Here is a 17060-nt window from a genome sequence, read left to right on the forward strand (position 1 = left end):
TAGGCCTATATAAATTAATTTACTGTATGCCTACACGCTATAAAAACGGCGTTGTTTTTTAATTTGAACATATTTAATACAAAATTCAATCATGCCGATGATATTTTACTAAAGTGCTTGGTGATAACAGTAGACCTGTCTATTAGGCCTACTAATACTACACACTCTAAAAACAATGATTTATGTCCGCTGAAAATATCAAATGATTTTTTTAATAGATGGACTTACGTAAGTTGGTTCATTTCAAGTTTAAGTATCACGTGATGCTAACTGCATGTTAAATGCATTTTATCAGGAAATTACATTGAAAGTCAAAAGTTCAATCTTGGATACATTTCAATAATGTTAGCCTTATTTGATGGCCTTTCTTAAAAATTGTAGAAGGACTAATTTAAAATGATTTATCTAAAGTGTACACACTCACTCTACACTATCACATTTTATGTGACAAAAAATTGGGATGAACCATGATGATGTCATATCACTTGGGTTGGGTATATCACTACCATATTTGGGCATATTTTTTTGGTCTAGTTTGATAGTCTAGATAGAGCTTTAGTATATTTTGGTAATTGAAGTAACACATTTATAATTATGTTTATTCTGGGTTTTTTTTAAAACATATATTTATTTGTGGGTGTTTTTCACATGTTGATTGGTTTTGTCTTTAAGAAACTGAATGAGACGTAAAATACCGAAACTAAAAATAGTCTAGTTCTGTGATGTTGATGAATCGTAAACAAGTATTATGTTAAGTAAAAGCAATACTAGATATTGCGTAGGCCTAGTACGTGGTACACGTATAGCAACTATATAATACAAATTCACAGGGTCTGTATAATATTACGACTGAGTCATGTAATGAACATAGACGGGGGAGTTATCCCAGACGTCGAATACGTCTAAAATGTGACCTGTTACCCTACCCTAACCATCTTCACTCCTCTCGTGTGACAAGGTCATTATCAACATAACTATGTTTCAATGAATCGATTTACTGTGTATATTCTTAGATAAATTTGGAGGTGAAATTTGTAACAAAAACGACACTTTCTCATTACTCTGATTTTATGATCTGGTTTAATCTTGGATAAATTTGGAGGTGAAATTTGTCACCAAAATCGACACTTTCTCATTACTCTGATATTGCGATCTGGTTACATTTTCCCCAACAGTTTTAACCCCCGCAGCAATAAGCTGGTCCTCTGGTTCCATTGGTCGACGTGTATCTTGAACAGCTGTAATATCGCACTAAAGAACCCTATGGTAATATGATACTAGACTTCCTATATTAAATAGGAAAATATTGTAGATGAAAGCTAAATATTTCCGGTGCGTATAAAGTGTATCTTTTGTTTATTAGGTCGATCAACCCTGCCCTACTACTGTAAGAAGAACGAGAGAGGAACAAGAAAGACCTTGAGGCATACTTCACGTCTAACGTAATCGTCTCGGTTACTTGGAAAATCGCAGGAACACGAGGCGAATTTCAATACTTTAACACCGTTTTGTTTTCTTCACGGTGTTATACGCTTAGTTCCGGCGACTTATTTAGTTAGTCATTAAACAAGCCCGGCCCACATGCTTTACCGGACGCTGATTGGTCGGATAGAGAGCATGTGGGCGGATCTACTAAGTTCGTTGACGTTTTACCTTACGTGTGATTCATCACATTTTTTACAAGAATTACAACATCTAAAAAGTAAATTCACAATCCAAGTTGTTCACAATTTATGTAGCCACGTATTAAATCAGAGCCGGTTGTTGTTTATGGTTTAAGTCGAGTGTTTTGTAATTGTTTTTACCAGAATAAGTACGTTTTAATTTTAGCGATTAACACAAACGGGACCACGTTGGACTGCAATATAGTAATCCACTCAATCAACAAATAGTTGCGGTTTTGGTCGAGTCCAATCGCGCCTAAGGTGTTTTTAGCGGCGTTATACAACGAAACAGTATATAGTGGTCGTGTTGATCCATTATGCTAGAGAACATTAATACGACTGGAGTTAACTTGAACTTGAAACATCCCTACCCGATGCATTTAGATCGTTCGCGCCAACATATGCCCGTTTATGAAAACGAACATAGAGTTGACAATACAATTAAACACAGCCCGTCTTCGAAAAATAACCACAAAATGACTGGGAAGCAATCATCCTTCAAAGGAGGAGAACGAAGCATTGTCGAAGCGTTTGCGGAATACCCAGGCGAACTTGTACGAACGGAAAGTCCTAACTTTGTCTGTAGTGTCTTACCGTCGCACTGGAGGTGCAATAAGAGTCTACCGGTGGCTTTTAAAGTTGTATCTCTTGGACCGATTCCTGATGGCACTCCGGTTACTATCGCAGCCGGTAACGATGAAAACTACTGTGCTGAACTTCGTAACTTTACAGCCGTAATGAAAAATCAAGTAGCAAGGTTTAATGATTTGCGGTTTGTGGGCAGATCTGGGCGAGGTAAGCAATTATATCATTTGGTAATTATGGTTAGGTAACAACTTAAGTATGGTTACGCAAATTAAGTTCTTGTTTGGGTGGGTATCAACATTTATCAACTGTGTTTTACCAAAAGTTTTTTATTTATCTGTTGATGATTTTAAATAGTTTTTTTTTCTTGATTCAATAAAAATCATTCCAGATCCTGTTTTAGAGTTTTGGTATAATAATAATCTTTTGTGAATACTCTTCCGCCGGAAGAATTTGTAAGCGCTCAACACGCACGTTCTCTTATCGGATAAATTTTTAAAAACTTCCGGTGCACGATCTTGGACTTAATTAATTGCCCAATATAGTGCTTACTAATTGCCTATAATAATAATAAACCTAAATGTTTACTTAATATATACACTATGTTAATAATTAATATGATTCAGATATTGGACTCATGGTTTCTATATTTATGATGATTAATTTACAAGTAATTCGTAAACAATGTGATGAATAACTGAATTCATCTACCATTCCTGCCAAGGTCACTCTAGTGTGACCCGACGGAAATTAAATGTTTCGAACTTGGTGTTTGGTATCACGTTTATGAGTTGTACTTTCTTTTAACAAAGAGACATACTTGGCATATCTAACGGTCTTATATAGTTTGTAATTTATTTTTTTGGTTATCGTGTAGTATTGTTGTTTTACTGTTATCTTTACACAATGGTATAGAGAGCAATGAAGCGATAAGTCGCCGTGCTAGGGTCGGCTATTGAACTTGGTACAATGTGACCTATTTGAGGGAATGAACCTTTACTACTGTACTAAGTACTGTGCAGTCTGTGGGCCTACTGTACTAACATTTCATAGTTTCCTTGAACTTATGAAGACTTTTTTAGTGAATTTAATTATGCCAGGAGTCAGGACTACCCTGCTTTTTTTCATAAATGTTTGCTTAGTTTAAAATCCGGATTATGATGCAATAACAATTATCTTTATTAGACTGAATTAAAACTAATTAGGCCTACAGGAAGTGATGCGTTAAAAGGATCGAATCTTCGAATCTCGTAACATATCGGCATGTAATTTTTCCAAGTTTGTATTTATCGAAACCTGAAGACACTGTTAATATTGTTAAAACCTAACTTACATTTATATAAACAAAATATTAATAGTATATTGTCCGAAAGGGAATAATTCAGTACAACCAAGAAACCAGTATAATTATTTAAACAATCCAAAATGATGTATTTATTAAAGCAAAAGCCTAGGAAATACATTACTGTAAAGCCCAAGTAACATCCTGTTTCGCTATGTCTATGACCCCAAGTAACCTTTGAACTCTCTTAACATGAACTGTCATATATTTAGGGGAAAAATACTCAAAAACATTTGTATGAGAAATGGTATAAGGAATCAAAGTTATGCATGATGACCTAAATGTATTTGTCATAAATAAGGATTTTATTAAACAATTTTTTAAGAATTTATACAAATAATATTAGTATGTAAAAAAGGATTATTTATTAATTAATTTTTGTGTTATTGCTAAAAAAATATGGAAAAAAAACTACATTGGAAACTTTAGCACACGAGAACAAATAGATTATAGAAAAGATTGTTAACAATGGTATATACTTAGTACAATTGGTTGTTTTATTATGAATGGTTTTAAAAGTGTATGTAGTTGAAAGGCGGCCAAGGCCGTGACTAGTAAGTCAGCCTTGTACGGCGTTTGTCCTCACGTACAACTCACTTAAAAGCTATACAACAAACCTAGCCTAAAGCTGGCCATTCTTAATAAATATATATGTATTCAAAAGCCTACGCACACGCTGGTGTAAATGCCGGGAATTATCTCTGTGTGTTATATTAAACTGTTTTGATTGTTATAAAAGTGTAAATGTTTTTTTTATATTTCAATCTGATGATCACTAATTTGTTTGTGGTTTTTCAAACCGCAGCAGTTATAATTTCTGTTCTTATTTCATTCCTACTTTATACGTCGTTCGTCGCTAGTATTTATTTTTATGGAAGGGTTTTTAAGTATTTAATAATGACCTTTTAATTTATCTAATATGCGGTTTTACAGAAACCACAATTGATTTGGTTTCCACTCTGGATATTTTAATTTTACGTTTTGTTATTTTGTTGGTACACAGCTAATTTCATCATAAATTGCTACTGCCAAGTCAGAATTGTTTGGTTTCATAATCATTTTTTAAATTTTTATCTTTTTAGGAAAGAGCTTCACATTGTCCATTATCATCAATACCAACCCACCTCAAGTAGCGACGTACAACCGAGCTATAAAGGTCACCGTAGATGGACCCCGAGAACCAAGACGTAAGTATTTGTTATCTGCAATTTCCATCTGGAAGAAAAATATGTACAAAAGTATCCTCCCAGGATGTCAAACAATGACATCAAGTTGATATTTCAATGACCATATTCTTACTGTAGGTTAGGCCATTCTGATTTGGAAGTCAAGTTGGTCCTTTCGGCCTCCACATTCAATTTCTGCGATAAGGCAGATCAATAGAGATAAAGTACTGTTGTAATATGTGTATGCTTCCACTTGACTTTTTACAAAATTTGTAGAAGGGAACTGTCAAGGTGTCAAGAAGGACCTCTCCAAATTTTATAAATTATAATTAAAAATATAGGAATTATTTTCAGCACTGCATTTTACACTTTTTAGGCCCTCAATTCTCCCTATTTCAAAATCCTGAATCCTCCATTGAAGGCTGGGGATGAGGGGAATTATTTTCTAAAAGATATGCCAATAAAAAAATAAAGAGGTAAACAAAATGCGTATTTCCGAAAACTATTTGACTTTGTTCGGAATGCGTCCAGACTCCCAGCAAGATGAGCATAGTTGTGGTGAGAGGAAAATCACAACTAAAATGATTCCAAGAAATTCACCATAGACTAGTTACATGTGTTAAGTGTAATGACAGAGTATAAGATTATTTTATTATGCTCGTAATCTTTTCTCAGAAAATTTGTCATTAACTATAAATTGTCATATTTGTCATGATAGCGCTATTGATGTACTTTACTAGATATACAATTTTTAATATAATAGTTCAATTAGAATATTATAAATGTTTTTGACCATAAAACCTTTATCAAAGTAAATTCAACTTGGATATTGAAGAGTTGAAAAAAAGTTCACAGTCTATAGTTAGAAACTGATAATTTATTTTTACAGCTAACTAATTGGCGACCCTTTTCTCTACATATCACATCACATATGATAAAAATCATTTTCTGTTTTTATTGTGTCAATTTTCATCTGCCTTATCTGTTATTATATTAGTTCTATTAATTATTAATATAAATATCCACATACATTAATAAGTTCAATATTTCACATTTATATAAAAGCAAGTACAGGTATGTTATAATATAATTCAAATTTGAAACATTTTAAAACAGTTTTATTCAAACTGAAACGTCCAAATACGTGTGTCAGTCAAAAAGTTGAAACAATAAGGATTTCCCGAGTTTCCGAATTTCTTTCAATATTGTTCCTGCTGAAACACAGGTCCTTTACATTCATCTTCCAAATATTCCCCAGGATTTCCCCTTATTTAAATTTGATAACAGTTACATTATTGATGTCATATTTTACCAATTCATTCCTTTAATCACTTTTTAAAAAAATCAGCAAGAACGCTGTGATTCCAAACTTGGGTTCTATTAAACGTCATGTTAGTTAATAATAATGTTTCCTAGACTTCTTATGAACTCTTTCGCACCATAAATGAACTCATTCTGCAGTAGCTGTTCAGTTTACGGAAAAATCCCAAAAGAAGAATAAAAAATACCACAAAAAAAAAAAGACTCCAGTTGAGATTATTCATGATTGCGGTTCTTGTGCCGCTACTAAGTTTTGCTGAAGAAGTTACAGCAAAACTTATGTTCTTAACTTTTGTCAGAAGTGACATCTTGAAAGATGTCTTGATGTTTCAAGTTTTGTCTGATACCAAAAGTTGTGGCTATTTGACTTCTCATCATCATCTTCCACTCCTGTGATATTTTGTTATGTTAGTGTCAACAGTGGGATCAGTTTATTATGAATATTCTAGCATGAAAGGTCATTGTCATCAACACTGATGACTAATTACAAACACACCTTTAAACACAAATACTGCATTGTGATTGGTTGATTGAAATTTAAAGAGGCATGCTTCACTGATTATGTTTTTTTTTCTTTTAATATCTTTTTAAAGAATATTACTCATTTTATTCTTTTTATTTTGTTTTATTAATAATAAACTTTATTTTTTTAAATTTTTCTATGATTACATCATTTTCATATTGTATCACTGTTTCGCTATTTCTTTTGTCGTAAACTCCAAAAATAAAAATTCAACAAAAAGTCAAAATTGAATAACAATATAAAACCACTTTGATTCATCACAAAGATATGATTGATTTTATTTAAATTAAAGAAAACTGTGAATAATTTATTATTTTACACAAAATAATTAATATAAGTTTTGATTTATGATAAAAACTTCTACAAGACCACCAATGATTCCTAAGCATTATGGGATAGTATTACATTTATTCATAGACTAATTTATTGATGATTTAATTATTTAGTGTGTCTTATACAGTGTGCTATTAATAAGTAAGGTATTATCAAAGTTGTTATCGCATCTCCAGAGGGGAAGCCGAGTACATCAGCTGACTGGCGCATGAGCTGGGTTATAATTTGTGATTTCCTTTATGCGTACATATGACTCTATTGCATGTGTTGTAGATAAGGAAGTTATTAAAAACCTCTCAACGACTACGACGGCTAAAACTTGGACTAACTAAACTCTATCCATTTGGATTGTTTTCCCTTTCATTTACACATGAAACTGACTACCTAGTGTTTAGTTTGACGTCGTCCTATCGATACCACCGACACCTGACTACCTAGTGTTCAGTGTGACGTCGTCCTATCGATACCACCGACACCTGACTACCTAGTGTTTAGTGTGACGTCGTCCTATCGATACCACCGACACCTGACTACCTGGTGTTTAGTGTGACGTCGTCCTATTGATACCACAGACACCTGACTACCTAGTGTTCAGTGTGACGTCGTCCTATCGATACCACCGACACCTGACTACCTAGTGTTTAGTGTGACGTCGTCCTATCGATACCACCGACACCCTTTTAGTTACTAAACATTCCTTTGTGTCAGACTCTTCGGCCTGCTTTGTATATTTACATATCACTTAAGTCGGCTATTGTTACCAAACAATACAAATCATGCTCTATATATATTTGTAACAAACCATTGGCAAACTGTTCATTGCGCAATAGCAAATTATTTAATAATTAATTGAAGATTATTCATGGGCATTTTGCCAAGCCGAATTTTAAGAAGGTAGAGAAAATGATTTGTTAAATATCAAACTAAATTCAAAAAGTTGTAGGCAGTTGTGACGTCCAAGGTAAGGGGATAAGAGAGGGGCCCAGAGGAGTGAGGTAACATCTTTTTAAAGGTCAAGCAACGATGGTAATCCATTCGTGACGGCCGCAACATTAATGTTAGTTCAACGTTGAGTGACTAACATTATCGTATAATTATTGATTATATTATATTTTTTACAATTGTCATGAGAATATTAGAAATGTGTTGATTGATTTATCTATGACTTTGTCTTGTTTAGGCCCGCGTCAGAAGGTGGTGGAAGACGGTCGAATGCACTCCCCTCACCACATGAATCCGCATGGAGGGGGATTATGGAACCAAGAAGAGATGCCTGATATACAGAGGAAAGCAATTCATCATCAACCTCTCAGCTCCTTACCAACCACAAGCAATTTAATGAACCATCAAACTCATGGTATGTAATACTCTCTTAATTCACTCAATCAATTCAGTTATAAATATATTAGAATGACGTTAGAAAAACAATCAATGTAATTTTGATTTACTTAGCAAACGTCAAAATTAAAATATTAGTCATAATTATAATGTTACTCAATATTAGTAGTTAGGAAAGGGATAAACAAACATGTTTTATTTTTATTTTAACAGCAATACAGTATTATAAGTTTTTTTTGTAATTTTCCCAACAAAATGATCTTTAAAATTAATATGAAGAATGTAGAAAGTGAAGCTGTAAGGAATTGAAAGTTTTTTTTTTAGATGGGCATTTTGTTGCCATGGGTTGCTTAGCAACTGTGGAAATAAAACGTTCCTGTCACATGTTACTAGTCAGAGGCAAACAGGAAAACTCACAGACATATCTTGATAAACGACAAATCATTGATAGACATGATTGTATCAGTTCATAAACATTGTTTTTTAGCCTATAAACAGAAAGAAAGACAAAAAATGTATTTCAAAATCTCAATATTTAATTTATTTACATGAATGCGATGCTTGCACAACATCTGATATTTTCTACATCTAACCCTCTTCTGTGATTTTGTGATGTCACCCGCTCGCACCCTATTGGACTTTGAAACTTATTACCCCTTATTTCTTATCCATTCTCATCAATTACCCCCCTTTTTTAGTGTGTGGTGGGGGACTTTTGCTTTTCCCTTTTCTTGGTCTTTGACATTTGCCAGATGCTTTTATAGCTTTATATTTCATTATGAAAGCATACACTCATCATTAAAATTATCTTCCTTTTTTAATAACATCTGTGTTATTATTTATACACAATAATAAATCACCATAAGTTTGTTATTCAATCATTATTATCATAATCATTATTATTTATCATTTGTACAATCCTTTTTCCCTGTGCATATGTTCTGTACAAGAGTGGCCTTAGCATTTTAACTATAATCTCCAGTATATCCATGTATTTAGAATACTAAACAACTAGAGTAAGTATCACATCTATAGTACAAAGTGTACATATTATCTTTCCAATAATACAATAAGACCTTGAAAAATGGGTCATAGTATTATAGCCAGGGATAAATAGAGAAAAACACAATGTAGAATTGTAGACAAACAAATTATTATATGTAAATCTTTAGAAAAGTTGATGCTAACTTCAAAACAATTTTATAAATTTTTAAATGTTTGTTATAATTTGTTAAAAATGTTAAGATCAAGGAATTTCCAGTACAAATACGTAGCTAAACAATAATTCTTTAACATTTAAATATTTTTTTTTAAATTCATGGCCGATATTTGCTTGCTTCCAATTCTGTAGAAATTAAGACTTAAAAAAGAAAGATCCATCTTGTAAGATTCTCCTTTGGCAAATTGAAGTGAGGCACACTTCCCTTCTATCAGATGGAAGAAGCGATTTATAATTCTTTTTATTTGAAGAACAAAAATACAAATTTAAGTGTGCCGAACTTCATTTAACGCCATTGGACGAATATTTACAAATAATGGCTCTTTCTTTTTTCCAGGCCATTCAGTAGCCTCCAGTCGATCTTCTTCGGTCAGCGAGTACGAAAATACCGAAAGTGTTTTTTGCCGACCACCTTCGGTTTTGTCGGAACAATCGCATAATGATCAAGAAGAGAACGGTCATAGTTCAAATGGTTATGGCGCACAATACGGTCAGCAACAGACTGTGCAAGTCCATTTAGACGTTGCTAACTTGGAACTTCTGACGATTCGTAAAAGATTTATCGAGCAAGAACACGAAGCGGCGATGGCTTTAAATTGCGCTGAAATGGAATTGGTAGAGATTAAAAAGAAGATGCTATTAATGAAAATGAATCGGTTTCTAAAAGAAGACATTACTCCGCAGCAATAGAGTTCGGAATGACTTATGCCAAGCAGTATTGTAACCACAAAGACAGATATAAAAATCACTTAAAAAATGAAAAGATTGCGGATTTTGTCCCTGGGTATTCACATCTAGAAACTACTTCATGTTTATAACGAAATTAGTTTTCCTAAACATTTAAAATTCAAACAACATTTCAATTGTAATTGTTAGAAAATATATAACCTCAGGAATTTTTGAAAACAGTAAGCATAATTAAATAAACAATAGTGTGTTTGATCATCGACAGTATTTGATTTATATTTCATTGGAAATTTAATTATTCATTGATTGAAAGTTAGTTGTTCTATTTATAGTTGCTTAGCAAAAAAATTACTTTGCAGCTATGTGGTTTCTATTTTCGTTCATTTGATATAAAATTGGTTAAATTTAGCAATATCCAACGACAAAAATATTTGTTTTATCTTAATTCCATCTGTTCGTGGAAAGGAAAGTCATAGGACATCTTGGAGAGATGTGATGAGCGTTTCTTTTTTTACCTTCATTTGGGACAAATTTAATTGCATCAACATGCTGTGGTTTCTATTACCTTAAATAACATTTCAATTTATGTATTTTGAATGACAAAAATAGATGTTGCCGTTGGTTGTTTTCTTTTACACCTATGAAGAAGAGAAAGTGACTAAATTTGACATTCTTTTACACCTATGAAGAAGAGAAAGTGACTAAATTTGACATTCTTTTATAATGTAATGTCGGTGCTTTTGCATACAGAAATACAAATTCGTGAAACTATTCAAGGAGAGATTTTAAATATCGGATCTCTCTAATATAAACAATAACAATTTCTTGCAAATTCTCTGTTTTTATAATCAAGAATTATACAATATGTTCCTATAGCAGAATTTCTTTCTTTTTTACAATGGTCTTTAAATGTAATAATTGTTATTTGATATTAGATGATATAAATTTTAGTAAAATCGTCCTTTATTTCAAATAAAAAAACATAAGAATTTAAAAAACATCCCAGGTGACAGCTTGGAGGACCAAACATATGAAGGCCAAAACAAGACAACAAATACAAAACACTAAAATAAGAAAGTAAAAATAGTAGAAAACATTCAAAAAGCATAATTTTCTTTGTGAAATAAATTTGGTATCCTATTTTTTCTCAATAAAATCTTTGCAAGTGATTTAAATTTGATTCCAAGTACTAACCAAGTTACATCTTGTTTTCATCTCTTGTAAAATTTGATTGCGAAATTGTTTCTTGGAAACTGACAGGATGTTTGGATACCCAAGTAGGGAGTAAAGAGTTCACTTGAGGACATTCAAATTGTCATGTGACAAGCAAATATAGAGGCAAGGTCATTAATATACTCAATCAGTTTAACATTTAATAGTACAATATTTGTCCGTGCTAAAGGACAGTATTACAGTATTGGCACCTCTGCTAAAAAGGAGGTTATGTTTTCAAATCTGTTTGTCTGTCTGTCCATGTAAAAGATATCTTAAGTTTTTGATTAATCGGTTTTCATATCTGTCTGTGTGTCCTCCATGTAAAAAATATCTGAAGTCCTTGCTTAAATCTTCAAATAAATTTCTAAACACGTTCATCTTGGCCTATAGTAATCATGGAGGACAAGATATTTATTTTTTCCTCCATGTAGTAATCATCATCCATTTTTTTTCTTTTTGAGCCTGTATGTTTATAATTATGTGGGCAGTTCTAAAAAATGAATTTATTAAGTATCTTCTGTGTGTTAGTAAGTATAGTATTCCGTTAAGTGTGTGATCTTCCTGAAATCAATTCTGAAATTCATCTTTATTAATTACTAATAATATATATAATAATATAATAATATGTTAGATCAGAAGATTTGTAAATTTCTTGGAGCATTTTGTAAGCTCAAAACATATCAATAGTGTGACCTTGTCCAGACCAAGCTATGCACAAACTTATTAATTTGTTTTTTATTTATTTTACATTGTTATTATTTATATATAAATATATGAAGAACTTTATTTTTTTATATAAATAGTCTTAACTGTACTGTTATCATCTTATAAAAGTTATATATTATATAAACTAAATATGTTGTTTTTATGTATTAAAACTAATGTTTGTTAAACAAGATAAAAAGTATTCAAATTAGATAATAAATAAATAAAATACATTATAAATGCGGTTCCAGCAATATTCATACCCTTTTTTGATGAGTTTATTAAGAAACTTGTTTTGAAATTATGTTATATAGTATATGTTGAAAAATAATAAATGTTTATGTAGTTACTGCAGTAACTGCAGTGGAATAATGTTGACATGGTCCTTAATTTCCACTTGCACACAGCTAGATTAGAAATTTCTAGATTATTATAACTTTAAAATTTCATTACAAACACATGCATAATTGATATAACTGATGGTTTATTGATATTAGCCAGTTCACTAAGACTAGACATTGCGATATTAATTTACAGTTAGGCCAAATAAAAAAACATACTTGTTAAGCGTCACCGCCCGCTCCTGATTATCCAGCCGCCTCTCTTTTTATTTTTATTTTTTTTTTACCGATATACAACGGAAAGTTCAGCGGCCCGGCCCAGCTCCAGAGTAGGGCTCGAAATACACGCTAGCAAACTAGCATTTTGCTAGTAGATTCTTCATAATTGCTAGTTGAAAATTTCAAAACTAGCAAATGTTTGTTAGGCTAGTGTAATTTTTGAAAAATACGTACTTTTTAGCTTAGCCAACGCTAGCCGCCGATCGCTCTATGGGCAATTTGGTGAAAACAATTGTTTCATTTACACGCCGCCGATTTACGTCAAGGAAACGCGAATAGCACCGTGAATCATGTAATGTGGTAAACAGCAAGCTTTTTCCCCAACACATTAAATCATGTGCATTTAGTACGTCGCTGAGGATTACATCATCAGTCACGTGATTACAGAATACGCGATTATCAATTTAGGGATTTAACGAAATAAATATTTTGCCTACACAGTGGTCGAAGCGCGTTTTTTTATAGGTTCGTAAATAGGAAACACCCCATACATAATGGACTCTACCAATTTTGTTTACGATGATCTCGCGCTTGAGATCGGCACACCACGAGGTCCTGTTGGGCGATGGGTTTCCTTATGCCTGGTTTACCTGTGGAATACATACACTTTTTGCATCACAACTTTAAATACTGATTTACACAGCAATTGGCAAAGGATTCATCAAAGAAGAATGAATAAGTTGAATAAAAATTCACTTAAGAAATGCCGTAAGCTGTTTTCAAACTATAAATCAGCCCACTATTTAGTATTATTGAGACCAAATCATGCTTCTCGCGATAGGGAATTTCCTGGATAGATGAGTCGAGCGAGAGACGGCGGATGGCCGATGAGTGAGGCGGGGGTAGCAGCTTGGACGGATTAGTTAGCCTAGGGCCTAGGATATAAACAATACAAAACTCTCAATTTTGTCTTAGGCAATAATATTTCATACATAGTCAATTTTGTTCTGTTTCGCATTTTAAAAGTTTGACGTTTCGTCCTAAAAAAAGTGGGCCAAAGCGTCCACCGCGCAAAAATATACCTCCATAAAAAGTAAAAAAAAAAAAAAAAAAACCGTCCCCCCGCCCCTGAAAATTTATGAGGATGTGACGCTTAACAAGTATATTTTTTTATTTGGCCTTATACAGACATTACTACATAGGAAATAATGAGTGTCTAAGTCTGCTGGTCAGTAATTGTCTTGATTGTTTTTATTAATAATAATACTAGATTGGCATAAGGCCATCATTGTTGTACAACATACATGGTGTTAGCACAGGGTGACTCACTGCCTTTCAATTGGTTATATATATCCTACAACAACCTTTAATCTATGGTAATTGTTTACACATGGTAAAGTTATACAGACATTCTTTTTATGAACTTTGTTGGCCAATTGTAAATAATTTGTTAATAGATTGGCTACTTTGTGTAAATCTTGGGTACTAGGTAGATTACGAAATTTGGATCAATAAGCTCTTAATACACTGCTGAAAGAGATACAACGCAACTTACAGATCGAAATGAGTTTTTCCTGGAATTTTTTTTACTGTACTTATTTTTAATGTTCTTCTTTTATTTGTTCTTGTAGATGTTTCACAAGCTGTAATGCCTCCAAAGCCTACATCATGGCCGAGCCCATATTACACAGCCAGTTATTTCACACCCACCCAATCATCATCCCTACACACGGTTGCGAGAACAACAAGCGAGACTCCGATTTCAATTTCAGCTGAACACGAGGCTGCGCACCAACTAACACAATTGAACTCTATCGGAAGTAACACTTTCACAACATTGACTCCTTACGGTAAACACGATTCACGATATCCTATGCAGAGGCAAGGAATCGCAACGGACGACATACGCTTTTCATATCCAAATGCGTCGACGTCTTTCACGACTAACCCGCTCTCGACCTCCATGGAAACAAAACCGTTTTTCTCTCCGACGTCTACTTTCCCTCTTCCCTCACCGGGGGATCTTTTCAGCACGCCGACAACCCCAGTGTCTCTAACGTCGTCTCCATTTTTCCCAACCTCGCCAACTTATCTGTACCCTCATTTATATATGACATCACCAACGACACACAGCTCACCCGCTTCGTTCTACGATGCCCCGCCGCATCTGCAGATGTTACCATCAGCTCACGATAAGCCTGAAAGCAAACAAACTATTAAGGAAGAGAGTAACGTGTTGATGAGGCATGATCACATGTTGCCGTTTGACGATATGTCACGACGCATGGACTTGCCAATGAGTAACCAACTCGGACTGCACTCTAACGATGACCACTTGCGTGTTATCGATCATCATTTACCCGTTGTTACATCATCTGGTCATTCATTACCTCCTAGTGATGATCGAAAAGAAGATGTTTGGCGGCCATATTAGAATATTACCCAGACTTCTTGTCTTCTACAACGAGGTCCCCTTAACTCTTCCCAATAACTCTATTCTCTCTCATGGTTTCTGATAATCATTGCAAACTTTTATTCGTCTTCCTCAACAAACACTGAAAAAAAATAATTTCATGAAATATTCAAAAACAAACATTTTTTAAAGAAATAATGAACTGAAATGAAAATGATTAAGCAACTGAGTGTAAATTTAAAATATTTAAGATAAATACAAACAGGTTTTGTAATAAAATAAGTATAATTATAGCAAGTATTGTATAGTTTAGGTTTTTTGTTTTATTTTATAGAAAAAGGTTTTGAAGTTACATAAAACATTTCAATAGGACAGTGACACTTAATTTTATAAATGTAATGAAATTGGGAAATACCAAATTCATCATCGACTATAACATTTATTTGAATAAAACAACTACGCCATATTTGAAATAATGTATTCAATCTCATTGTGATTGCCGCCACATGTATTTGATTTCTTGGGCCATGTATTATTACTGTGCCATTTATTATTACTGTGCCCCTTCAGTTTTACATAGCTATGCATTATTCACAGGAACTCTCTCAAATTTATTCCGACAATTTTACTTTTCTATCTAATTCTTATTTCCCCGCCAACTTCTAACAATATTTTATAATGAAGCAAGAGAGAGTTGTATGGAAATGAAATTGTAGAAAAGAATTCTTGTAAATAATGTATTTATTTGTTCTTCTTTGTTGTTGTTGTATACATTATTTTCTTTTTCTGCAACTGTTGCTTTAAGTCAGTGCTTACAGAATCAGTTGCTTACAAGTCCATCGCAACGGGCAACCTAACAACACCTAAAAAACTAGTTCAAAGGTGAAGAAATTTGAGAAAATCAATTAGAGGGAAACCAACAAATCTTAGACATGGTTGCCCTGTGTGTTAGGTGGGCAACTAAATCTTAGACTTTGGTTGCCCAGGATTCTGGAAGCACTGTAATTGTATGTTACCCAGTATTCTGGAAGCACTGTAATTGTAACACGTTTTGTGACGTAACATTCCATCTGTTGTACCTAGCAACAACAAACTCTGTGTCTATTGTTCTGTACCACCTTTAATGCAGTATAGTACAATCATTTTTTCTGTAAATATATAATTTATTTCTACTTTAATTAAGATCATTTGTTTGTACATTTAATTATTCATATGGACAAGGTGCATATTTGTGCCTCAAATTAACTTATAAATATCATTGATTTTAAATCAATAAGTTTACTATAATATACGTTTGTGTATTTATTTAGAAAATTATTACCGACCAAAAAATGAGATTCTTACTGAGACTGCATCTATCAATATTTATCAATATCTATCCAGGAAGTTAACTCCCTCATCTATCTAAATAAAATAACTACAGTTAAATCATTTATATAAATATTTCCTAATAAGGGAGTATGATCATTCAATCCAAAATATATCTAAAAGTACCCTATCTCTTCTAAATAAGAGGTAACATTTGATTACTGTATCTAAATATCTCTACCAATTGGGTGGGACTGATGTGGGAAAATATAGATATGCCACCTTTATCAAAATATATAATTCAATTTACTTACGTTGTATTCAATGTTCAACGTTCCACTTTGTTTATACCTAAAGCAGGCGTATCTGCAATGCTACCAACTTAGCAATAATAAGTATTGTACTTAAGTTATAGTTGGTAATAGATGTTATTTAATTTAGCTTTTAAGGAATTTGTATATAGTTATTTGGTTATTAAAGCGCTAGATTTTCTATAAATATTATTAAGACAAAGCAAAGCAAGATCTGAAATTGTCCGCCGTCTTTCTTGCATGTATTTGCATATATTTATATATATATATTTGCATATATTTTGCATACAGAATGATTTTCAAATAAATGCTGATTTGATATAAATTATTTTGTAAACTGTCTTTGTTTTACTTTGACAAAATTTAGGTTG

The 17060-nt window shown here is 32.8% G+C and overlaps 1 protein-coding gene across 2 annotated transcripts; it reads left to right on the forward strand.

The window, feature by feature from the left end:
- The first annotated feature begins 1021 nt into the window (after positions 1 to 1021).
- On the forward strand, positions 1022 to 17014 carry LOC140053874 (runt-related transcription factor 1-like). Of its 2 annotated transcripts, none has more exons than XM_072098608.1 (4): positions 1022 to 2459; positions 4674 to 4778; positions 8114 to 8290; positions 9828 to 12342. In XM_072098608.1, exons 1-4 carry the CDS (start codon positions 1982 to 1984, stop codon positions 10178 to 10180), a joined length of 1113 nt encoding a protein of 370 aa, XP_071954709.1. In that variant the 5' UTR covers positions 1022 to 1981; the 3' UTR covers positions 10181 to 12342. The 2 variants fall into 2 exon arrangements, with proteins under 2 accessions (XP_071954709.1, XP_071954708.1); XM_072098607.1 differs by lacking the exon at positions 9828 to 12342 and adding an exon at positions 14289 to 17014 and having other exon boundaries at positions 1055 to 2459.
- The last annotated feature ends 46 nt before the right edge of the window (positions 17015 to 17060 follow it).

This window comes from Antedon mediterranea, chromosome 7 (genome assembly GCF_964355755.1).
Source record: "Antedon mediterranea chromosome 7, ecAntMedi1.1, whole genome shotgun sequence".
Taxonomy (NCBI): domain Eukaryota; kingdom Metazoa; phylum Echinodermata; class Crinoidea; order Comatulida; family Antedonidae; genus Antedon; species Antedon mediterranea.